General features: G+C 42.9%; 1 protein-coding gene across 1 annotated transcript in view; it reads right to left on the reverse strand.

Annotated features, from left to right (window-relative positions):
- The window catches only part of TH (tyrosine hydroxylase), a 33,522-nt gene extending 10,560 nt beyond the window's left edge, over positions 1 to 22,962 (reverse strand). Inside the window, exons 1-7 of the mRNA XM_054027070.1 lie at positions 22,873 to 22,962; positions 15,023 to 15,232; positions 9,374 to 9,548; positions 7,830 to 7,918; positions 6,348 to 6,415; positions 2,984 to 3,034; positions 803 to 948 (exon numbers count right to left, since the gene is read on the reverse strand). Of these exons, the coding sequence (XP_053883045.1) occupies positions 803 to 948; positions 2,984 to 3,034; positions 6,348 to 6,415; positions 7,830 to 7,918; positions 9,374 to 9,548; positions 15,023 to 15,232; positions 22,873 to 22,962 (829 nt within the window). The remainder of the gene's footprint in view (positions 1 to 802; positions 949 to 2,983; positions 3,035 to 6,347; positions 6,416 to 7,829; positions 7,919 to 9,373; positions 9,549 to 15,022; positions 15,233 to 22,872) is intronic.
- Positions 22,963 to 25,531: the final 2,569 nt, after the last annotated feature.

Genomic DNA, 25,531 nt, shown 5'->3' on the forward strand with positions numbered 1-25,531 from the left:
AATCCTATGACGGTGAAATTGACCATGAATTTGGTAGGGCCCTACTTATATAGTGAAAGTCCTTTGAGCCGAGTCTCAGGGTGGGGTGTTCATTAGTCATGATAGTATTATCAGCACTTACAGCAAAAGCTATAGTACTGTAAGTGAATGTCTTCAGTTTTACCTTGGCAGACCTAGCATCTCTACTTGCAATAGACAATAAATTCCCTGCAAGCCAAGAGGACATGGTGACTGGGCAAATGCTGAAATTCACCACTAGGTACAATGGGGTCCATACACGAATATTTCAGTGCTTGGGCTCTCCGACACACCCTCCACACTAGCCCCTACATTCCTGGAGTTGATTCTCACTCCTGTGCTTGGAACACACATTTCCACTCTAGACCACCCCCCCCCCCCAATCCTTCTTTGCACTTCCGACCTGGAAGCCCATGCTTCAATGCACTCCTGCCACCACCCTGAATTCTCAGACTGGGCCCAGAATGCTCGCTGGCTCCCTCCCTTTCTCTATAGTCACTCTGACTCCCCAGAGGAGTACACATTGTTGCATGCGCCCCTGCCCCCTGCCCACTTCCCTCCTGGAGCACACAAGACCTCTCCCTTGTTTGTACTACCTTACAATACCGTTCATGCTGTCGGCCTCCATAGCAAGCACTTGTTTACCCTAAACTCCAGTTCCCTCCTGCAGATTCACATTCTACCTTGCAATGCACCCCAGCCATTTCACGGATTCACATGTCTACATGCTGATACCCACGACCCTGTAATCCCACTCCTGGCCCTGGAATGTGCCCACACCCACCTTTCAGGAAGCAGGAGACATCCTCCAGTTGAGGAATGTTGTTCTCGCTGTAGCCGCAGAATCTCTCTAGCAGGTGAAAGGCCTCCAGGTGCTCTTTGCAGGCATGAGTCGGGTACAGACTCTTCAGTGTGGTGTAAACCTCCCTCCTTCAGAGTGACAGATAGGAGAGAGGGTGTGAATTCAGGATCTAGCCCTGCCGGCCTTTGTTGTGCCTCTCATCAGGACAGACAACACCCAGTACGCATCCTGCTGGAATTCCTCTCCCTGTTTTTTTTTATTTTATTTTATTTTTTAAACCATTGATTTTCGATCTGTTTACACATACATGCTCGAGCACATGTGCATACACACACTCTCCACCCAAGTGCTTCTTGCTGACTGTGAGAGTGGAGAATTCAGAGGCCACCTTCACAGGGACAATTCGTGTATCTGGAGATAACTAAGGCTAGGTCTACACTACCCACCTGAATCGGCGGGTAGAAATCGATTTCTCGGGGATCGAATTATCGCGTCTCGTCGGGATGCGACAATCAATCCCTGAATCGACGCGCTTACTCCACCAGCAGAGGTAGGAGTAAGTGCCGTCGACGGAGAGCCGCGGAGGTCGATCTTGCCGCCGTCCTCACAGCGGGGTAAGTCGGCTCCGATACGTCAAATTCAGCTACGCTATTCGCGTAGCTGAATTTGCGTATCTTAAATCGATTCCTCCTCCCCGTAGTGAAGACTCAAGGTCAAGGTGCATCAAGAGAGTTCATTCTAACTGGGAACAAAAATCCAGTCCCAGTGGCTTTATCTGTTAAAAAAGTCACACTAGTGAGAGATAAATTAAGAGAGACAGCAGATGGATAATCCAGAAATACACCTCAGCAGCTCCCCTGATAAGTCATCTTCTCATTAGTGGTCCTACCCACCAAAGGTAAGTCTACACGGCAAACAGAGACCTGCAGGTGTGAGTCTCAGAGCCCAGGTCTACAGACTCAGGCTCATGGGGCTCACATCATGGCTCAGCCTGACCCTGTCCCTAGGCTCGGAGGCTCGCTGCTGTGGGTTTTAAAACAGTTTAGACGTACCCTAAGAGGAGCCTCTGGAGACCATAAGAAGTGGAACTGTAATGGACTTTAGGTACAGCCCTTATAGGGTGACCAGACAGCAAGTGTGAAAAATCGGGACGGGGGTGGGGGGGTAATAGGAGCCTATATAAGAAAAAGACCCAAAAATTGGGACTGTCCCTATAAAATCAGGACATCTGGTCACCCTAAGCGAGGAGGAGCAGCAGAAATTGATTTATGGTACCAAAGAGTCTTGGATCTGCCTTAGACCTTATAGGTGGCTGAGCAGTTAGCAAGTAGAGTGGCAGTACAGGGTCAGATTTCCTCACATGCTGCATCTCTTTCTCGGAGTTACGAATATTAGCATCATCTGACGTGCTTGTTCTTTAGGGATGGGTCTCCTGGACCCTCCCACTTAGGCTTGGTCTACACTAAACCCCCAAATCGAACTAAGGTACGCAACTTCAGCTACGTGAATAACGTAGCTGAAGTTCCAAGTACCTTAGTTCGAACTTACCTCGGTCCACACGCGGCAGGCAGGCTCCCCCGTCGACTCCGCGGTACTCCTCTCGTCTAGCTGGAGTACTGCAGTTGACGGCGAGCACTTCCTGGTTCGACTTATCGCGTCCAGACAAGACGCGATAAGTCGAACCCAGAACTTCGATTGCCAGCCGCCGAATTAGCGGCTGGGTGTAGACATACCCTTAGAATTCCCTTAGCTCCCAAAAAGAACGAGGAGTACTTGTGGCACCTTAGAGACTAACAAATTTTAGTCTCTAAGGTGCCACAAGTACTCCTCATTCTTTTTGAGGATACAGACTAACGCAGCTACCACTCTGAAACTTAGTCCCCAAGGAAACCTTTGCAAACAGTCAGAGCTCTTTACAGAGAGGCCATTAGGCAACATCCACACCTTCGTGATACATTTTTTAAGACACTCCACCACAACCATTCAGTTCTCAACTTCCAGTATTGGCCCCAGTATAAACCCACTACTGTTTTCTGATTTCTGTATTTGCCCAAGGCACACACCCCCATAGCTGGTCAATGGGGCAAAATTTTTTATTTCTTTCATGGTTCCTAATTCAGCTGAATGGAGTCAGAAAGGATTTTGCATTAAATCAACACTCACCATGTAGCTATCTCATCTGCCCTGTACTCCACTCTAGGGATTGGCTCCCCGCTGCAAGGCAAATATGGGGTTAGGGACGATAGGAGATGGGAAAACACAATAACAACATGCTATACACTCTGGGGCCCCAACCTTAAGAAAGCTCCCCCATCCTTTAAGAAAAGAGCACTATGTTTACGATGCACAATATCTGCACAGTATAATATGGATCAGACAACTTTAAACCTAACACATGGCTAGCATATGGGGCACAGGGTTAGCACAGGTCTAGTAGGAAACATATGGGTCATAAATAGAGTTGGGCCAAATTTTTTGATCAAAACTTCTTTTCGGCCAAAAATGCAGATTCAGTGACACCAAAACTTTTAGTGAATTTCTGTCAAGATTGTTCAGTTGTTTGGGTCAAAATGAAAGCTTAAAAAAAAATCTAGAAAAATGAAAACTTTGTTTCAAAGGTTCCTTTCATTTTATTTATCATTTTTGTAATATATTAAAAATGCTCAAAATCAAAACAAACGGTTTTATGGTGCGCCCAACAAAACAACATTTTACAAATATTTTGATTCACTGAACCGGTCAAAAAAAACCCTTCATTTTTGTCCCCACCAGAAATTATTTTTTTCTTTAATTTTTCACAGTTGCCAGCAAAAACTGAAAACGCTATTAGTTGCCCAGCTCTGGTCATAAGGCTAATTAGAGAGACAGCTAGTATATGAAGATGGGGCTAGCATGGGTCTAACTGGAGACATAGAGCTTAGAACTGAACATAGGGTTAGGAGGGCTTTAAACTAGCAGCTACTAGGGTGAGTGCTAAACAGTCAAACCCTGCACATATGCTCAAAACATGTAACTGAGACTCAACATAGCTTGAAGGTAAAGAATCAAGGCATCAAGGGCCGTAAGGAGAAGCAATTCTTCTATTGCCTGTACACCAATGCTAGAAAGCTGGGAAATAAACAGGAGGAATTAGAATGCTCATTTTATAGAAAAAAAGTGATGACTGGTATTACTGAAACCTGGTGGGAGGAGTCACATGACTAGAATGTTAAAATCACTGGATAGCCTAGATTTCCTTGATAGGGTATATGTCTACACTTTGAGCTAGGGGTGTGATTCCCAGCTTGTATACACATACTCACACTAGCTGCATGAGAGCTAGAGTATAAATACTATTGTAGCTGTGGTAATATGGACAATGGCAGCATGGCTAAGCTGTGCTGAGTACATGCCCACAGGGCTCAGGTGGGTTTGATCTTGGCATAGCTAGGCTGTGCCTCCACTGTCACTGCCTATGTTCCCACAGCTACATTGCTATTTATACTCATGCTAATGCTCATCAAGCTAGTGTGAGTATGTGTATGTGAGCTGGAAATCACAACCCTAGCTCATAGGGTAGGCTTAGCAAGAAGGGAAGGGAGTGACACACTACATTAAAGATACTATTGCCTACTTTAGAGTTACTGACAATTCAGAAGGACAGGAACAGGAATGATTATGGATCAATGTTCTAAGTGATAAATCACAAGAATTATATACATAGACAGACAGACAGACAAACACACACACACACACACACTTGGTGCTTTAAGGCGGACGGTTCCCCAAAGCTGACAATTGAGTAAAACTGAGTGGGAGGGGAGGAAAAATTTAAATATCAAAATGTGAGTGATCATTGACATATGTTTAATAATGCTTTATTCAATGACCCCAACAAACCCACAATTCCACAAGAAGTCTTTTTTATTAAAAAAAACACCTTGGTAAAAAGGAAAAAGAAAAGTAGCCATATATATATGTATGTAGATATGTATATATGGCTACTTTTCTTTTATTTATATATATATATACATACACACACACATACACAAGTGGACAATGGAAAAGTTGATAGCAATGAATACAAATGGATAGTTAGGAAATGCAGATGATTGATAAGGGAAGCTCAAGGTCTCAATGAAAAATGTATGGCCAGTAGAGGTAAATATTTCCTTCTTATTGTCCTTAAATATACTAAAACAAACAAAATCCTAACATTGGGATAGACCTGGTGATAGAGAAGGATGATAAAATTGTCAATTATGATGTAGAAAAGGCAGAAGTATTCCATAAATAACTTTGCTTTGTATTTGGAAAGAAGCAAGATGATGCATTCATGCCTTACAGAGATAATGAAATACTTTCTATTACATCAGTAACTAGGGAGGATGTTAAACAGCAATTATTAAAGCTAAATGGTTAACCGATGGATCTAAAAGTAATTGTAAATGGGGAATCATCATCTTGTTAGGGGAAGTGGGATTCCCAAGGGATCTGTTCTTTGCCCCATGGTATTCAATATCTTTGTCAATAATTTGAAGAAAATACAAAATTATTGTTGATAAAATTTGTAGCTGACACAAAAATTGGAGGAGTGATTAAAAAATAATGATGTGGTGAAGTCAGTTCTAAAGACCAATCTGGATTGCTTGGTAAGATGAGAAGTGTAATACTATAACTAAGTGGGCGGGGTGGGGAAGGGAATGCATTCCTTGGATGCATAAGCAGAGGAATATTAAGTAGGGACAGAGAAGGTGGTATTACATCTGTATCCAGCATTAGTGAGACCATTACTGGAAAACTGTATCTAATCCTGGTATTCATATTTCAAAAAGAATGTTGAAAAATTGGAAAAGGTTTAGAAAAGAACTACAAGAGTGATTTGAGGTCTGGAAAACATACCTTATAACGAACTAATTAAGAAGCTCAATCTATTTATCTTATCCAAGAGAGAGTTTAGAGGTGACCTGTTTGCAGTTTACAAGTACCTTTATGGGGAAGGGAGTTCTGATAGTAGATGGTTCTTTAATCTAGCAGAAAAAGGTATAACAAGATCTAGTGGTTGAAAGCTTATTTCTAGATTGAATTTGTCTAGCTTTAAATACACATTTTTAACAGTGAGAGTAATTAACCATTGGATCAATTTACCTAGGGATGGGGTGGTTTCTCCATTACTTGAAGTCTTTAAAACAAGACTGGCTATCTTTCTAAAAGAGATGCTCTAGCTCAGACTAATGTTATGGGCTTGGTGCAGAAATTACTGCATGAAGTTCTATGGCCTGTATTATGCAGCAAGTCTGTTCTGGCCTTAACATCTAAGAATTAATGAACATGCAGATTTTTAAACATGGGAGGAAGCTGAAATGAGTGCAGGGAGCAGAGGACCTGAGAAAAGAAATTGGAAAGGGAGAATGGAAGGGCAAAATAATGAACAGAGAAGAAGATAAGTTGATAGAAGACAGATTTATGGAAGTAGCATAATGAGTTCCCAGCAGGTGGCACTGTGCTATGAAATTGCTCCTTCACATACATTTGGAAAGTGTCTTACTGCTTATAGTGGAAGGCAATTTCTGCTATCATTTTCCTTCGCTGCCGGTATGCTTGGTCAGAGAATCCCTGTGACAAAAGGGAACAGAGAACAAGTGTTTAAGTTCGTTAACATTTCATACAGGAAAGTTCTCTCATTTCCTGCACCACCACACACACATTTAATATAGGCCCTATGGGGGGGAGATGTACACACCTACACATTAACAGTTAGCAACTGCCTCTCATTACAACAGAGGCCCCTCCTTTCATACCCATAGGTAACTCCATTCCCCATCTCAAAGTGAGAGCTTTCTATTCTCCTTCTAGGCGAAGGAATTGGGCCCTGCCCCAATCCAGTGTATGTCCTGTCTATTCATTTTCTGAGAAGCCAGGTCCATCAAGCCAAACACAAGACATCTCTACTCAGGGCCGGCTCCAGGCACCAGCCAATCAAGCACGTGCTTGGGGCGGCCAATCTTGGGATGGTGGGGGGCGCTCAGGGCTTTTTGTTTTGGGGGGGGGGGCTGGGAGGTTCGGCGGAGGGGTTTGGTGGTGCTCTGTGGGAGGTGTGTGTGGCGGCGGGAGGGTTTGGTGACGCGGCGCTCCGCGGGGCGGGGGGGTGTTCGGCGGCGCTCCGCGGGGCTGGGGGGTGTTCGGCGGCGCTCTGCGGGGGGCTGGCATGTTCGGCGGCGTGGCGCTCCGCAGGGGTCTGGGGGGGGGTTGGCGGCACGGCGCTGGGGGGTTCGGCGGTACGGCACTCCGCGCGGGGGGTGTGGCGGCGCGGTGCTGAGGGGGTGTGTTATGGCGGCACTATGGAGGGCGGCACTTTTTTTTTTCTTTGCTTGGGGTGGCAAAAAAGTTAGGGATGGCCCTGTCTCTACTCCATCTCTGGGAAACCAATTCTGAAACAGATCCAGTTAAAATTTAGGCTGGATAGCCATGAAAATTTCCTCAGAAGTGAGATCTTTTGGACTGAGGAATAATCTCTTTAGGAATGTAGTAGAAGCCCCATCTCTTGATCAAACTAGACTAGACAAAGCACCGAGGAATACAGTATCCTGCAGGAACTAAACCTGTACTGGCTACAGGGCGATAGACAAAGTGGGATTACAGGTAGAGCTAGGCCAGAAATGGTTTTCCCATCCTAGGAAAATGGTTGACATTTTAAAAAGCTTTCCTTTCCCAATTTGGATGAAAAGTCAGAATCTCAAAAATATTCATGAGCTGACTATCCCACGAAAGTTTTGGTTCAAGTCTATCAAAACAGTTCCTTTTGATTTTGATCTTTTTGTATTTTAATATTTTTTTAAATGAAAAATTAGTCCAAATGGACCCTTTCCTGAAAACAGTTATGGTTTTGCAGAATCGACATTTTCTGATGGAAAAATATTTTGTCAAAAAATTCCCAACCAGTTCCAATCACCGGTGCTTTCCATTTCTCTGTTTCTGTTGGAAGACATGTGGCTGGAAAGTGAGGATATGTCTGAACACACCAACTCACCGGATGATCCAAATCCAAGTCTGGGTCAAACTTGGTGACCAAGTGGTGACACTTGTCCAGTTCAGAGATTTTTCTTGGAAACCAGTAAACTGTAAAGAGAAATAAGACCATAGACGTGAATGTTGAGCTAACATGTCAAGTGGAGGAGATAAAGTCATAGCACACACATGACCTGATGTGGCACATGCATAAACACATGACCACGTCAATTCCAAATGATTTAATTGCACATGACACCACTGTGCTTCAATGGCTATGCTCCATGATTGCCTATGATCCCTTCCTATGGTACACCTATCCCACAGCCAGACATAATAAAGTCACCTCCATCACATGAGCAAACATGACTTCCCTTTCAAACTCCCAGCACAATGACATTTTCTGATACTAGGAAACCACTAGGGAAAAAAATGTCTTTCACTCATAGCAGTTTCACCCTCCCCAGGGTAAAATAATACATGGTCACTGTAAGACACCTAGGATCCTGCATGACCCCCACACACCTGTGCTTCTGTTGATGAAGCTTAAGTACATCAAGGATTAGGTAGTAAGGGAACAAATCCATTTTACCAGCCTTCCCAGGCTTGTATGTACATAGAGAACCATCATCCAATGATTTGGACCAGGCTATTCACCTGCATCCCTAGGTCAGAGAGAGATGATGCAGCACTGATCAGCTAACACTGAAGGGACAGAATTACAAGGAATGCAGGGAGATAATAATGGCCCCAGATTAGCAGGGTGATACCCAGGACCCCAGGCACATGATCTTCTGATGCCAGGTATAGTAAGGAAAGCCCCCATGACTGATCACTTTCCCATCATCCCCATCTTCTGCTCTCCTTTCTGTTTGTATCTGTTGGGCACATTTAGCCAGAGTTGTTCCCTATCTAGCCCAAATATTGCCTCAGCCTTTATATCATGTTTAAATCACTTGCCAATTCTTGGAGTGCTGGCATCTCACCAGGAAAAAATTAAAGCTCTTATTGACTTTTTCTGATGAACCTCCAGGGCTACCTTACCCTTACCACCCACCTAATGGCTGCTCCAGGAATTAAAGTGGGAGGAAGAGAGAAATCCTCTGACCTTAGTGATGTATCAAAGTAGAATTCTGGCTCAACTAGAAAGGATTCATTTTATTAATCCGTAGAGACAAGCAATTGGTCACTAGTGTCTCACTGGTGTAGAAAGAGCACCCTCCAAACACACGTGGGGTTACTGACACATGGGTAGAAAGGTCAATGCAAAACAGACAACTGGCTAGAATAAGCAGGGTGGAAGCTGTACAGTACTAGGTATTGGGCATTACATTTCTAATCCTGTTGCTATTTGGACCTGGAAGAAGGAATCCGACACCTCTTGAAAGGGGAGAAGGTGAGAGAGAAAAGATGGGATCTGAGGAGCTTACTGGGAGGAGTAGTCTAGTCTAGTCTAGTCTATTCAGATTCCTGGCATGTGAGTGCTGAAATCCCTGTGCCACAGTTTCTAAAGTTCAATCTTCATGTTAGACTTGGGGGGAAAAAAAACAGCTGCAAGTTCCTTACACTTGTCTTCCTTAGTGCTCCTCACATCTTCTGACACCCTTCTGATGGAGCTCATGAGAGTGCTGACATCAGAGCTATGGACTTCACACCGTACAAAATATTCCAGCTCAGTGGTTCCTGCCCGAGGTTTCCTGCTGGGCCTTGTCTCCAGGTGGTGAATTTTAGCTTCGAATGTCTTTAGAGGGTGGAAGAGGGGAAAGATATAATATAAAAATGCAGGCTCTGATAACATTGCATTGCAAACTTTCCAACAAGTGAAATTAAAGTGGAGAAAGTCCAGAAACACAAACTCTTTCCAGGATGTCTGCAGGGGAGGAGCATGGGTATTTCTGATGCTGAGCTAGGAACACCTGAAATCAGAACAGGACACTTTCCTGTTAATTCCTTCCCTTTCGTATACTGTAACATGAGTAGGTTGAAATTCTATGACTGAAACATTTTCCCATTACAAAATGCCACTAAATCATAATGGACATTTTCTGCAAGATTAAACCACATTTTGTAATGTCAAAATTTTGCGCAAGAAAACGTGAACCATGGTGACATATTTTTCAATTCTTCAATTGGGAAAATCAGAATGAGAAATTATTTTGAAACAAAATGTCTCATTTTGAAATGGTGATTTGAAAAATTTTTGCTTCAATTTAAAATGTCAAAAATCATCATTTCCTATTTGAAATTTTCAGAATTTTTTAAATTAACTTTTTCTCTATTTTGGCTTTTCACTCTGACTCAGGTAAAAAGTAATTTCTAAATGGTGGCCTTTTCTGTACATGGAATATTGCCCTCCTCAAACTGTTCTAATTGTTATCGAAGTGATGAGGCACCAGCTCTCAGCTCAGAGTGTGCAAACAAATGGCTGCAATTTGTTGTAGCTGCAGAACCTTATTACTTATGTTGAACAGCTGCAGTACACACAAGGAAGTGACATTCCACCAATAGACTTAATATCTCTCAAATGCCTATTATGGGTGTGGATTTCAGCCACTATTACCCCAAAGGAAGCAAAACGAGAAGTGAGGAGCTAGCTTTCATCTACCAGGCAGTGTCAGTCTTGTGCACTGGCCAAGGTGCTGAAATAAAGACAGTGAAGAAACTGTCAATGCTATACATCATTTATGAGTAGTTTTTTCTCTCTGAAGGAGCTACAGGATCAAACACGCAGAGTTCCTCTCTCTTTCCAACACACAGACAGTTTTTCATGCATTACATCCATCTCCTCTGAATTCCTTAAGGATCTTATACCACAGCTACTATTTCTCAGTCAAGGAAATTCCTTCACAGACTCTTGTCAAAAAAGCTATCGGCATCTCTAAAAAGTAATATTAAGATCCACCACCTCTGTCCTTTCTTACCAGCCATATGAACCAGCAGGTCTGCATGCTACTTCTACTGTCTTCCCATCCCCTCTTAGCCTGGAAGCAATATTCTCACTCTAATCTCCAGCATGTTAACAGGTTGTGTTACTGCTTGGCCATTGGGCTGGCTCAGAGAGCATTGTGGTTGGTTTAGCTTCCCTTCCAATACCTTGACTCCTGATACATGGTAGAACTAATAAGTAACTTCCTTCAGCTCCATTTGGAATTAATTACTAGACACTTATGAAAGCATAAATAACTGGAAAGGTTCCTCCTTTGTCTCCTGTTATCTTTATTACCCAACAAAGGGAAGGCAGCGGCATCATGGGAGATCAGCCAGTGTTCACGCTGCCATTGGAACATCTTTTTTCTTGAGAAGAATTGGAACTTGGCCTCATGCCCTACCCTCCAATCTCAGTGACAGAGCTAGGTGTGCTGCTGGGAACATCTTTTAGTGTATTGGAGAATCCCAAAGTACCCTCTACGAGATCCCCAACAACAGGTATAAACTGGCATAACTCCACTGAAGCTAAATGGAACTAAGATGAGTTACACTAGGTGCGGATCTGTCCCATCATTCTAATTCTTTTATTAAACATGAAAGAGAGATCCCAAAAGTCAGACATCTTAATAGAGTTTAACTAGCTTATAAATTAGTCTGTTTCTCACTAGCAGCACTCGAGTGGCCCATTTTCTCTGCTGTCTCCAGACTAACTGAATGCAGGTGCAAGCTAGACTTTTAACTCAAGCTATCACATTTTTTTGCTTATTCCCCAGGCATTTGGCTATAGGAAAACAGGCTTCATTTTAGCACATGAGCTGAAATGATTGATTTAGATGGAATAAAGGAGCCCAAAGAGTTAAAGGTGTTAACATGACCCTGGAACTCTCCAACATTAAACAGTTTAAAACAGTTTGGTATACAGAGACCTCATCATGACAAACACTTTATTAATTTTAAAAAACATTTTATTAAAGATACAGAAAAGAAAGAGAAAGAGATAAACCATCAGAAATTTTAAGTGTTAAGTAAAGCTTTTAGTCTAACATTCATTGTTCCGTTTCCCTTTAGAAGTAGGGAGTCTTTAGAAGGGGGAAAAAGCCTTCTGTGACAGTCGTTTAGATGCTATTATAGGTGGCAGTATCTGTCCTTCTGAGGAAAAGAGCAGACGTTGGTTGGGTTCTAGCTGTTATTGCTTCGGTTGTCAAAGTCTGATCCTGCTTCCTTTCAGACAAAACAAACTGAACGCAAGTAAAAGGGGGGGGGGAGAAAAAAGAACAGCAAAGATAGAAAATGCAGCTTCTATCTCTGGTGTTTAATCTTACTTGTGTCCTCTCTGAGTTTAAAAAAAACAACAACACAAGCACAGCACATGGTCTTATTAGCCACTTCAAGACCTGGGAAACTTATACCAACATCTGGCTGTCCAAGGCATTGCTTTTAGCTGCCTTTCTGATCACAAGCTTACAGCAGTGGCACAAAAAAGACCAAGTTGGACCAGCTAAACCAGTCTCTGATTAGACAGAAGGAAGAAGGAGGGAGAAATAGATAAGCCTATGTCCCACTCCATAACAAAATCTGGAAGCAGATGGGGAGGCTGGTGCCATGAGCAAGATTTCACCTCTAGGTCACAGGATTGAGTCAAGCCTTAGGTTGGTAACAACTGAGAGTAAATCTGATTGCTGTTGAATGACCTATGTGAAATGAGTTTGGTGGCCTCAGTCCTGGGGACAGACGTTGATGTCATCAAGCTCACTTCCACAACTGGGGAATGACTACTGAGATTATATCAGTCCTAGAGGTGGTCCCTCCAGCTAGGGCAAAGGGAAAGGATAGAGGGATGCTATGGCAAGCTTGCTCTGCAGCTGCCCATGCTGTACCTGAGCACTGCTTGGTCTTCAGGGATATCGATTTGGCATCTTTCACCAGCACTTAATTCACTCAGAGATAAAGAGTGGAGAAGGGGGATTGGCCCTTTGCATCCACAGGAGGGTTCTGACTGCTTCCTGGATATTTTCCCTGGTACAGGGAAATCTGGCCCTTGCAAACCCATTTCTCTGGGTGATGACCCAGTCTTTTCCGAATCTCTGAGTTCTTCAGTAGAGGAAAGGGTGTGATTTTTAGTTAATCAGAGGCAGAACGAGAAGAAGGAACGGAGGCAATGTCATGGATAAATTCAATTTAGGACCATGTTTTTAAATGTACCTACCCACCTCTCTATTACATTGTCCCCCAATAATCAATACCTTAGCATTAATCTGACAGGTCTGATTGCATTACCTATGTGTTGGCTGCATGCAACGCATACAGCAGAGTGAAACCAGTCTCCCTGCAGCCTGTTTCATGATGAGACAAATGTCATTACACCCGTCTGTTTTCATATCTTGTACCTGCATTGCCAGAGGGATCTGAGAAATGAATCTTCCCCTGTTGTAACTTGACATGCTTGTGGCTTTTTAAAAAAAAAAAAAAACTTCTCTGTGTCAAGCTGAGAGAGCGCTTCCGCTGAGAGAGCTCCTCATGCAGTGAGTAAATTGCCCCAAGAGGAATCAGGTGCCATTTGAATAAAAGCCACCCTGAGTTCTTGCTTGACTTTTTAAATTGTTCTCTGCTGCCTTGGAATATATTTTATACACACACACACACACACACACACACACACACACACACACACAGAGTGTAAAATAAATATCACCCACATCTACTAAGTGCAGGACCCTGTAAAATTCATGGGATGAGAATCATTTTGCATCTCATACCAGAGAAGTAGTAAATTGCATTTGAAATCTGTTGTTGATGCGCTTCTGAGTCTTTTCTGACAGCCGCAAACTTCCTGGAAAGAGACAGCAACTGTGACCAAGACCAGCATGGCTCTCAAATGCTTGCCTTATGGAGCACTTCTGGTCCACAGATCCCACTGCAAAGGCAATATGCTACAGGAACACAGTGTTAAATATTGTAAATTGGTACATTTCTATCCTGCTTCCACCCATCCTTTCACAAGAGATACAAGGCCACTTGCGGTCCTTAAAGATCCCAAGTGGCTTTCCATAAGATTAGAGGAGGTGTCCTGATCAAATTTCAGTTTGGGTAATTACTAACTAAACTCCCCCCTCACATATACACACAAATTCAACTGAATATTTTTTCTTTTCTACCTGTCTTCAGCTGTTTTGCAGTGTTGCTGTGTATTGTTAATGGTGGTCAGGTTTCACCCCCAGAAGTGGCTGCATTTCACTGGGGACTAAGGTGTTATGCACACACATACATGCACCTACGGCCGAATTCTCCTCTCATTCACACCACAGAAGACGATGGAATTAAACCAATATAAATGAAGAGACTCAGGCTCATGATTTGTAATCTGCTTTTGAAAATTTCTGCATGAAAAGTACTATATAAATTCAAGTCATTATCTTTGATGACTGGCTAAATAAGCAGCACTTTCCTAGGTGAGCTTCCATCCATGGTACCAATATCATAGATAATGCTACTTTTGACTGGGAAAGCCCAATTATTTATCATCTCCCTATGCAATTGTATACAGTGGTAAGAACTGCTTCTTGTCACGGGCATATTCAGGATGCAGTAATGAAGGAAATCAATGCAACTTTTGAAAGTTTATGGACCAAACTCATCCCTGGGGTAAGTAGGTATCATTGACATTAATGGGCACTATGCTGAAGCTGGTCCAGTCACTTTGGCTGAAGTTCAGTGGGGATAGGATTCAGAGATGGGCAGAGCTTTGAGTGAGGGGGTGACTATGTGAGGGAGCTGCATGGTTCATCTGCAATCTGTCCAAACTCTGCAGTCTCTGAAGTGTTTCAGGGATTGCCATAAAGGTGGACAACAGTGCAGAGTGCGGGTCATTAGAGGGCACCATGAGAATCAGAGGTGAGTACAAATCCGCAGTTTAGTTGTGCTGGGTACGGGCTCACTCTGGGCAATGTTCAATCAAAGGCAATTCCAGAGCCTGGAATTACAACCACAGCATTGTCAGGCAAAGGGTCTGTCTCATTCGTATTGGTCTCCCTGGGAAAGAGTGTGATAGAGACACCAGTAAATGAATAGAGTGTACTACTAGGTTAATGTAACCATCAATATTTGAATTCATCCAGTTAAGCCCTGAAGAATTAAATCAATAATTCATACTAGGGAGGCTTTAAACTAGACCCTTATCCAATTGAATTTTGGTGAGTTGGCAGTGTTCCCCCATGCTACAGTAACAGACCTTCCACCCACATCAAATGCAGTTTTCATTGAGTGCAGTACAGGAGGTTAGCCGCTCACCTCAAACACTTTAAGTGCATGGGATAGCGATGAAGTCTTCGCTCCCTTAAGCATGAAGAAAAGATTCAACATGGCCTTCCCATCCTTCTCCTCAAAAACAATTGTTTCTGTGGACTCTGCAGCATCAGTGGCAGCTGCTGCTGCTGCAGCTTCTCTCTCCTTCCTGGCGTCTTCGATGAGGCTCTGCCGTCTACCGATGAACCGTGGAGACTGGAAGGAGAGCAGAGTTAAAAAGCAGCAATCTTCTCCTTAAGACAACCGAGGAACAATGGGACTCCCACCACCTGATCCCCATTGTAACATTCCTTGCAGGACTAGCAGAGAGCAGCTCTTATTGGAGACAACTAGAGCAATCTGGCTCTGCAAACCTCAGTCTGGGTCCACGTTCTTTTCAAGGTTCTGAATTTGGCAGTAAGTGAAGTCAGGTACTGGAACTGTTCCACTGCAAAACGTGATCCAAATAATTCAGGTGGCAGAGCAGTCATAGACATTTTTGTAAGTAGGGCCTGATCTCTTGCCCATTGATGTCAATGGAAAGTCGCCCATTGACTGAATCAAGCCCCTAGTGAGTCACTCCGTTTCTTCTGGATGCAGATTGAGGCACGTCACCTTTGCAGTTCAGATTCCCCAGTTTAGACTCCCTACCATAGCTAACCAAAAGAGGGTATTTCTTGTATTACTAAGGTTGAGCCTGGATTTTTGCTATGGGCACTATGGATTCTATTGTTTTCATATGTTGTTTCATGATAAAGAAGCTTCTTCTAGAGCTTTGAGACACACTGATTTAAACCCTGGCCTCTACGGGAGGCAGGAGTCCGGATCTCGCAAGTGACTACCTTCAACTCGCATTGCTTTCAATGGGAATCACAGGTTCCCAATGCCTTACTGGGTTAGTCCTCTCATGCTGTGGTAGGTTCCAGTGCAGAGCGAATATGCCAACCCAACCACTTTTTACTTATGATCCTCTTATTCACTGCCACCAAAAACAGATCTTGGGCTCCATTCTCTGTTGATGTAATTGGGCTAGATCCATTTACACCAGTAGAGAAATTGATCTATCTGTTTTTTGTGTGTGTGTCTTATGCGTATTCCCAAACACTGAGGCAGGGGTATGTCTGTGTAGTTTTTTGGCCTGCAAATAGCATCTTTTATAGGCTCCCTTGGTTGTCTTTTTTTTTTTTTTTTTTTAAACACCACTCTTATCAGAGATAATAGTTTAAAATCCATCTGAAATGGCCCTAATTGGATTATAAGAGAGCGAGATGGTCCATCTGTAAACTCCTACCAGGCTTGTGTCCAGGGCCGGCTCCAGGGTTTTGGCCGCCCCACGCAATCAAAAAAAAAAAAAAAAGCCGCGATCGCGATCTGCTGCGGCAATTCGGCGGGAGGTCCTTCGCTCCGAGCAGGAGTGAGGGACCGTCCGCCGAATTGCCACCTAATAGCTGGACCTGCCGCCCCTTTCCGGAGTGGCCGCCCCAAGCACTTGCTTGCCAGGCTGGTGCCTGGAGCCGGCCCTGCTTGTGTCTACTGCTCATTATGGGATCATACATTCATGATGCTTTGTTTGGTCTGACCAGAAAAGCTGTAAATCCATCCCAGCCATGACTAGTCAGCCTGGCCTCAGCACACTGCTGGTAATATACCTCCTTCCCAGGGCAAGACTTAGCAACAGAGTACGAATAGGCTAAGCAATAAAATAAAACCAAACGGAATCTTCACCCCACATTTGAAATGCTCTTTATTTCTGAGCTCCCTGATTGCAGGGAAGAGTAGAAGAAGAAAAGTTATTTCAGCTATTCTGGCCAGGCTGGAAACAGGAAGCATTGTGAGCTCCTGAGAAAACCTGTTCCCAGCCCATGTTTGCAGGCATAACAGGTTTGTCTAGTTCAGATAAGATGGTGACAATAACCCAAACTTTTGGGTGCTTTTCCAAATGGAAACTTTTATTTGTATGACGGTAGCACCTAGTGGCTCCAACTCAGCTCAGGACCCAATTTAGCTAGCCATTTTACAAGCACAGTAAGAAAGTCCCTACCCTAAAAAAAGCTTCCAATCTAGATGGACAAGGCAGACAAAGATTGGGAGAAGTGAAATATTATCCCCATTTTAGAGATCCGGAACTGAGGCACAGCGAGCTTAAGTAGCTTGCCCAAGTTTGCACAGGAAATCTGTCACAGAGCAGGAACTGAAGCCAGTTCTTCTGAGTCCCAATTCAGGACCTCAAACACAAGCCCTTCTTTCCTCTTGTATTGAAAAATCTCTGAACTTTTTGAGGTTTGCCCCCCCCATAGTTCTCCAGATGTGTTGAATATGCCAACAGGAGGACTAGTAAAGATTAGTCCTGCATACAATAAACAGTCACTGAATATTTTGCTCCCCTACAGATGGGTATATGTGAGCTTCCTTAGGTGGGTGGTAATACACTAAAGTCTGGTTTTAAAGCTTTATAAAATCTCTCACTTCCTTTTTCTCCCCACCTACTCAAGTGCCTTCATTTAATTAGTAGAGCTAGGTGCAAACCTCACTCACCTGTTGAAAAAAAGAGTTCTTAACAAATTTGAAAGCATTTACCTTCCATTTATTTTCATAATAGAGAAATTTTCTCTCTCGTTGATAATTTGTGTTTTTTCCTTCAAAAAATTTAACATTTTCTACATCACAATCGGAAGGTTTCAAAATAAAAAAAACCCTTTAAACTGTCAAAAGAATCCTACCATATAACTCATCCTAACCACTCCCCCAAACCTGATGATGAATGATGACAACTGAGCATGACAAAAAGAAGACGCGACTTATGAAGAAACATAAAGAAGACTAACACCAAGAGACTAAAACCCAGATGGCTACATTTTTCAGTTAGTTTCCATTGAAAATATTTCAAAAATGTCCATAGCTGTCCCAAAAGGTTTTGGGGGAAAATTTAAAAAAATTCTTGCAAAATTTAAACCAGCTCTACCATTTAGCCTTTTTTTTTTTTGTATTTTTAATTTCCTCCACTTACCCAGGTGTATTTACTTTTAAAATCATGCATGCATCTTTTATGCAGCCAGTCTCAAAGCTTTCCTTTCACATTTTAAACACATTTATCTGATGAAGTGGGTATTCACCCACGAAAGCTTATGCTCCAATATGTCTGTTAGTCTATAAGGTGCCACAGGACTCTTTGTTGCTTTTTACAGATCCAGACTAACACAACTACCCCTCTGATATTTTAAACACAAGCACTTATATAGTTTTCTGTGCCGCATATTTGTATACATCAACCCATGCACCTACCCCCAGTACTTTTTATTATAGATTCCCTTATATGATGATATTTGAAGCTTGACACACGTTTGTTCCTTGCAGTATAAAACACACACATTTGAACAAATCATCACAGGTTATCTGCATGATCAGGTCCACAATGGGTATGAAGGACTGGGTATGTGTTCATGTCCAAACAGAAAACTCATCTAACAAATATATTACATCTCAATTGAAGACAGCATCCCCATTTTGGAAGCAGTTAAGCACCAGTTTAAATACCATCAGAAGTGTTTAAAGTTAATCAAATTAATTTAAATTTCCTGCGATAGATGGAACAAACACCCCTGTGCAACACCTGCCATCTGTAACAAATCACCTCCTCAATGGTCCAAGTCAAGCAATGCTTTAACAAAAAGCTGCATCTTGCCCTGTGCCCTGAAGTTCAACAAACTTTAGCTTTGGCTGAGTAGAGAAAAAGAGAAAGAAGGAAAGAACCACGTATGACAGATATAAATCACAGAGTCTAATGGACAACTGGAAAGGGCTCTGAAAGCATGATCATGTGTTGTATGAAAATCAGACTAGAATAAGCAGATCAGATCATTGATAAACATCCACTTGACACAAGTTGCTTCCATTCGGTGAGTTATGCTGGCGTTCAGTCCCCAACATAATCAGACATTGACACTGCAGCTTTGCTAAAACTTACTACATGACACCTCCTCCTCTGCATGATTAAGGCTGGCTTCACGGGTGTGCAGCAAACTGCACTGGATCGAAAGGGAATCCGTTTTGTTTCCCTTCCTCCTCTACATCTGGCTACTAGAAAGAACTGTAGAATCATCCTAGCAGCTGGCAGGCAGTCACCTGAACGTTCACCTAGTATGTCTGGGTAAGTTAACAAGATACTAGATTTTGTTTGGAAGGGTCTGGGGGAGGTAATATTTGCCTGCTAACTCCACGGCTTACTCTATTCCGTCTGTTTGCTAGCTTTCCATCACACTGGTCTCTCTCTCTCTCTTTACCCTCCTTTTTGCTATTTTTTAGAATGTTATTCACTCCCAAAGAGGTTAAGTTGTAACTCAATACAGTTGCAGAGGGTTTTCATTACCAATTGCAAATTAGATACACACAAACAAAATTGATTCCTCTTTCCACACTGACTGTTCTCCCAGTAATGCTTGTTTTTTTTAGAAGTCATTGTTGAAAGGTGTGTTTTGAATCAGCTTGCAGATTAGTTCATCTCATGTATTTTAGAATTCTTACTACAGTAAAAACATTACTTTTGTTCTGGTAAGCATCAGGTTGCTTATTCTGGACTAGATTGTGAATCCATGATTGACATTTTGTGGTACTTTACTCCTCCAGCAGCCCCTTTGAAATTGTGGCAACTCAGCGGGATGACTTGGTGTGAGTAAAGATGCCAGAGTATGGCCTTCTGAGTTTGAGTAACCACAGCAACTTAGCTTTCTCCCTGCTTATAATTTTCAAGGATCTAGGAAACAGAGAGGATTTTACTTGTTAAGAACGTTTACTATAGCCTAGCATACTGATCTTTATTGTGTCCTTATTTCCTTTTGCCAGTATAGCTTATTTTGTTCAGGAACTGATATAAACGATACTAGCAAAAGCACTTTTTTGCTGGTATAAGCTGCATCTCCTGTAAGAGAGTTTGATGGTACAGTTATATCATCAAACCCTTTTTAGTGTAGACAAGGCTTAGATCCTCAATGCTTTGAGACAAGCACTGTCTTTTCGTTCTGTTTTTGTACAGCGCCAAGCACAGTAGGGTCCTGTTGCATGATCATCATCATAATAAAGGAAATGCAACAGCTCCTTTCGAACAGAGTGCGTATGTGGGACAGGGAACAGATCACTGACAGGATGTTAAAACACTGAAACAAGATGACAGCTTGTCCCAGATATACAGGTCCAGATTTTTAAAACTATATAGATGTTGCTGCGGTCAGCATCACAATACCTAAATGATTCAGGAATCTAAATCTCACTTTCAAAAGGGATTTAGGAACATAGGAGTCTAAATCCATCAGTTGCCTCTGAGATTTAGACTCTTAAGTGCCTAAATCCCTTTTGAAAAAGAGATTTAGATTCCTAAATCAGTTAGATGTTGCGATGCTAAGCACAGCAACATCGAAATAGCTTTAAAAATCTGGGCCCACTCAATAAATAGCAAAAATGCAGGGGCAGAGCCTCAGTTGATATAAATCTGATTAATGAATAATGTGAATGTGGAAACCTTCTGCTAAAGGTGCAGTAAAAAGGATAAACTAAAAAAGAAAAGACAGAGTCTTAAATGTGCATTTCAGATTTGCCATCTGTTATTAAAGCTTAACAATTTCGTTCTGAGCTTTTCCAAGTCCCCTTCCCTTCGAAGGCAACGGTGTTTTGAAATAACTTGAAGTATGATATAAGCTTTTCAGTGCTGAAAGTGGAGTGAAAAAGGTGTGTGTGGGGGGGAGGGGTCTATCATAATCCAGGAGCAGCAGCTTTGGTAAAACAGTACTTAAAGTGCTCCCCTCAGCAGTCCAGCTCAATTTTTAAATTAGCCATTTGGGCGGAGGGAGAGAGTCACTAAAAGGGACAAAAGGAGACAATCTAACACAATTTCATTGTGAGCTTTTCTATGCTCCCTTCCCAGGGTGCCATGAAGGAGACAGTATTGCTATCACTAATATACCTGATAAACAAGACCATTCAATGTCACGTTTGTCATTTAAAGACTAAATACCCACATGAATTGTATTATAGCACCAAATAAACGCCCCTTCATTGTCAGCTCCTGCTGTTACCATAGACAGAGGGATGTCCTTCTAAGCATTCATTTGACTGGCAATCTGGAAAGTGCCAGTGTTCTAAGAGTTCACTACTACGCCAGCCAAAGCACTCTTTTGCTGGTACAAGTTGCATCTCTTCTAAAAGGGTTCTAAGAGTTAACTACCTTGTAGTTCCCTATGTGCCAGTTGGAAAATGCCAAAGTGAGATGTGGAAACTCCCATGGTTTTCTACGATTGTGTATTACAGAAATCATGCTTACCTCTTCATTTCCTAACTCTCCTTCCTTTCTTTCCTAGCATGCTACAGTGTCTAGGAAACTTTTTTGTTGTTTGCACAGTAGTTGATTTTACAAAATACATAGCATTGCATAGAGCGGAGGCAAGAGTGGGTCAGCAAAATACTGAGAGCAGAGAATGGAAAGCTCCATCCCCTGCAAATAACATATCAGAAGTCAAATCCAGTTTTACACACAATATTAAACAACAATTTTGTATTGGATAGATGACCTCATCTCTCTTTCTTTTCTTTCCATGTCAAATATCGGTGATTCTAGAAATGTCTTTTCTATCCATGTCTAATATCTGTGGTTCTGGAAAGTGGTAGGAAAGAGGGGAGCTTTAATTTGGGGGGTGAAGTTTATGTGGGGAAGCTCTCATGTGACTCGGCTACGGAAAAGATGGTACAGTCACTGCTAGGAAAAGCCAAGGGATATTAAAACACACATATACTCTACGGTATAGACAAACTCTAAACTTATCTGAATTCCAGATTTTCAATACATTCTCTTTGCACCCAGTAAGATCCATTTAAAAAAACCATTTACAATCTCCTACCTACTGGTATTAGGGACAAACTATAGAAGGCACTAAATTGAGTTTGCCAAATGCAGGTGCTAATCAAAGCTATCACTTGAGATCCTATAGTGCCCTAACTGTGGGGCATTTGGAAGTTGTTCCATACAGTTGATTGCCCACTGTAACAGTCAGCCATCTAGCAGAGAGGGAGACTGCCACAAAAAGGGACAGACTATGCATTAAAGGTTTGATCTTACAAGATGCTGCATGCCTTATTGTCTCATTGGCTATAATGTCTCCTAGAGACATCAGTTGGCGCTAGATGACAAAACTGTTTTTAACTAAAACGCCCTGCATGTCCCTAGTGCCAGGCCAACTGAATCAGTGTATCTGAAACTCACCTGGATTCAAATTTTAAAGGTAGTTTAAGACTCAGCATGAAGTATTATTTTCCCCTCATTTATAGTTATATTGCATGCGGGGTCCTAAATCTCTGTGGGTGGAAGCAGACCCTGCAATAATTACATAGTAACAGTTAGCAAGTTTGCCTGAATTCCCACCACCTTGTAGCTTCACTGGAAAAAAGACAGACATGCGTTTTCATTCAGTTGGCAAAGAAGAATGCTCTTTGGCTTAGTGCCGTGAAATTAATAAAACCTAGAGAGTGTTTAGATTTTCAAAGTGCATTTTTACCCTGGGGATTCCTTGTTAGTCTTGTTTTCGCTCTATTAGTTATTCCAGTTTAAGAGGGCGGTTTTATTATATTATTAGTTAGGATTATTTGTCTTCTAATATTTATATTTATTGTATATTAGTTTGTGTGCATGAATTATTTAGGCTGGATTTTATTTATGATTTGCCAACCCTGAGTGCCTAGATACCAGGGTGCAGTGATGCTTTAGAAATAAAGTTATCATTCTGTTAGTCCATCTAGTATAGTTGCAGTCCCTTGTGCAGCGTTAGCCGTTCGGGAGATTACTGGGGGTGGTGGTGGGGTGGGAGGGTTCTTACCATGATAGCCTCGGCTTGCTTGGAGTCCAGCTCTGACACCGCCCTGCGGAAGCCTTTGGCTGAAGAAGTGGAGGAGTTGGGGGTTGGCATCCTTGCTGTCGTACTGGCTCTGCTCTCAGCTTTGCCTTTCCTTGCCAGGCTTTTATAGGGCAGGTCTGACGTCAAAGACCCTTTCACATCCCCCCCTCCCCTTACCCACCTCCCTCCCTTTAGCCTGAGGGGGAGAGAAGAGGAGGAGGAGGGGATGTGGAGGAGAAAAACGCTTCTGTCCCATTAAATCTAATTGCTACAAAGATTGCAGACACCCTGCCTCTGCAAACCAGCCATCAGCCCTTCTCCTCCTGCACCCAAAAGCTTTCGCTCTCTGTTTCTCTTTCTCTCCCTCCTTGCAATGGAGTTCACGCCTTGGTCCTGTGTGTTTTATTCTCCCGCACTTTCTTCTCCAGTTTGGGCTACGCTGAGCTGAAGTGCTTTAATGCCATAAAAGAATAAAACCAAGGGAGAGAAAGAGCCAGACCATTCTATCCTTTTTAGTCTACAGCCGTACAATAATGTAGACAACAAAATAATAATGAATAATAAAAATGAAATAGGATGTGGCATGCCCACTTTGGACCTGATTCTGAGCTCACATCCACCCCTGCTGGCGTAAATCAGGAATAATTCTGCTGAAGTCAAAAGGGTCAGATCTCCAGATGCGGTAAATAGGCACCGCTCTCTTGACTTCAGCACTGATTAACACCAGCTGAAGATCTGGCCCAAAGGGGTCAGACTGGCATAAAACCAGCATAAATAAGACTAGAATCCTTGGGAGGAAAGTGGGAAGATTTTAAATTAAGAAATCTAATTGGAACAATATGAGAAAGATTCAGGGTTTTGCTTCGTTTGCTGTAATTAGTCCAAACCCAATGACTCGAAGATCCATGGAGCTATGATGATTCACGCCAGCTGAGGGGCTGCCTCAGGGATTTGGTGCTGCTACAACTGCCTTTTTCTCTTGGGCAAGACTTATTGGAAACAACTTCTGATCATTTTAAAAAATGGTGTTAATGTTGTGTGCTGGCTTGCAAGCCTTAAGACTGAGGGCCAGCTAGTGTGAATGGTCATAGCACCATTGAAGTCAATGGCGTTATGTCAATTTGCATTAGCTGAGGATGTGTCCCAGAAACCCTCTCTTGTTAATTACATGGGCCACGCAATGTAAGACTCGTGTTATCTCCCTAACGGGCTCCCAACTCTGGCTGGGAGGGATTGTCTTCAGTGGAGAGATGATAGTCTAGTCTTGATGGCCTATCCGGTCCTTAGCCTCTCTACTAAACTGCCAAGCTGGTTTCAATGGCACTCATGTTTGCTGTGTTGTGGGTACTCCCACAATGAGATCTAGACTTAATAAGCCCCGTTTGTAAAGTGCTTGATGTCTCTTGACTGTTACAGTTTTGTTGTTTGTGCACTGATACAGTTTTGTCATGCTGTTTGTACTTTCCAATTTAACTATGGTAGATGACAAAGATATTTTTGACCAGCACATCGGTGGGTGTACGGCAGTGTAGCTTCCTTGACATCAGTTATACCAATTTACACCAGCTGAGGATCTGTCCCAATACTGAATACAAATACATTTCAGCTGAATTTGGTCATTTTGGATTTCACCTGCCAGCACTAAACACATGCAAATACCATTGTTAGAGGGTGAATTGGCCCCTTTATGGGGGAGCAGGGTCCAGTGCACCTGTGACTCAATAGCTGCCTCTCAATTGGGTTTAAATAAACACACCTGGGCCAGAGAAGTGAGGAAGGGATAGATGACAGCTGCCTGGGTGCAGAGGAGACAGACAGAGAGCTAGTTGTCTGAGGGGAAAGAGTACCAGGAAACCAGGAGGAGAGCAATAACCATGAGCTGATGATGATGAGTATGAAGCTAGAGCTGAGGAACCCTGCAGGAAGGCTTGTGAAGTGGTCCCAAGGTAGAGTGAAAGAACCAGTATGGTCAATGTAAGCTGGCCCCAGAAGCAAGCAATTGATCCTAGAGGGAGGTCCCAGGGAGCAAAGGTAGGACTCACAGCAAGGAAGCCTGGGGAGCGTAACACTGCAGAGAGACCTGAGTGGAGTGCTGTAGGAAGAACCCGAGAACCAGGGGTTGGTCCTGGAGGGAGGTTCTTCTGAGCAGGGATAGGAATCAAAGGTGAGGAGTCCTGGGGCAATGAAACACTCTGAGGAGACCCTCTTTCAGCAGACCTGACTTGGGGATATGGGAAAAGACTTGTGGGAGACAAGTGGGTCTTGGAACTCCCAGGTAGGAGGCCTGGAGAGTGGGGCCTTGGCTCAGGACAAAGGAACTGGGGTAGACTAGTTAATGACTCTTGAGTGGGTGACCTGGGAATGGTGACCTTTTGTATGGGATTGGAGAGCTGCTGCGTAGTAACCCTTGTTTTACTTAAGCGGTTTTGAGAGGAACTGGTTTTACTATGAGGGATCTGTGGACTGGGGCACTTTATATGAATAAAAGGGTTTGAATTTGCCTTTTAGAAAGACAATATTCCTTTGAATGTATGGAGAAAAGGGAAACTGAGGAAGAGGTATGGTTATGCCATGGCCTGCTGCAGGAGAGTGGCCCTAGAAGGGGCTGCCTCAAAACAGCCATTCTTTAGAGGTAAAAAAA

This window comes from Malaclemys terrapin, chromosome 4 (genome assembly GCF_027887155.1).
Source record: "Malaclemys terrapin pileata isolate rMalTer1 chromosome 4, rMalTer1.hap1, whole genome shotgun sequence".
Lineage (NCBI taxonomy): Eukaryota > Metazoa > Chordata > Testudines > Emydidae > Malaclemys > Malaclemys terrapin.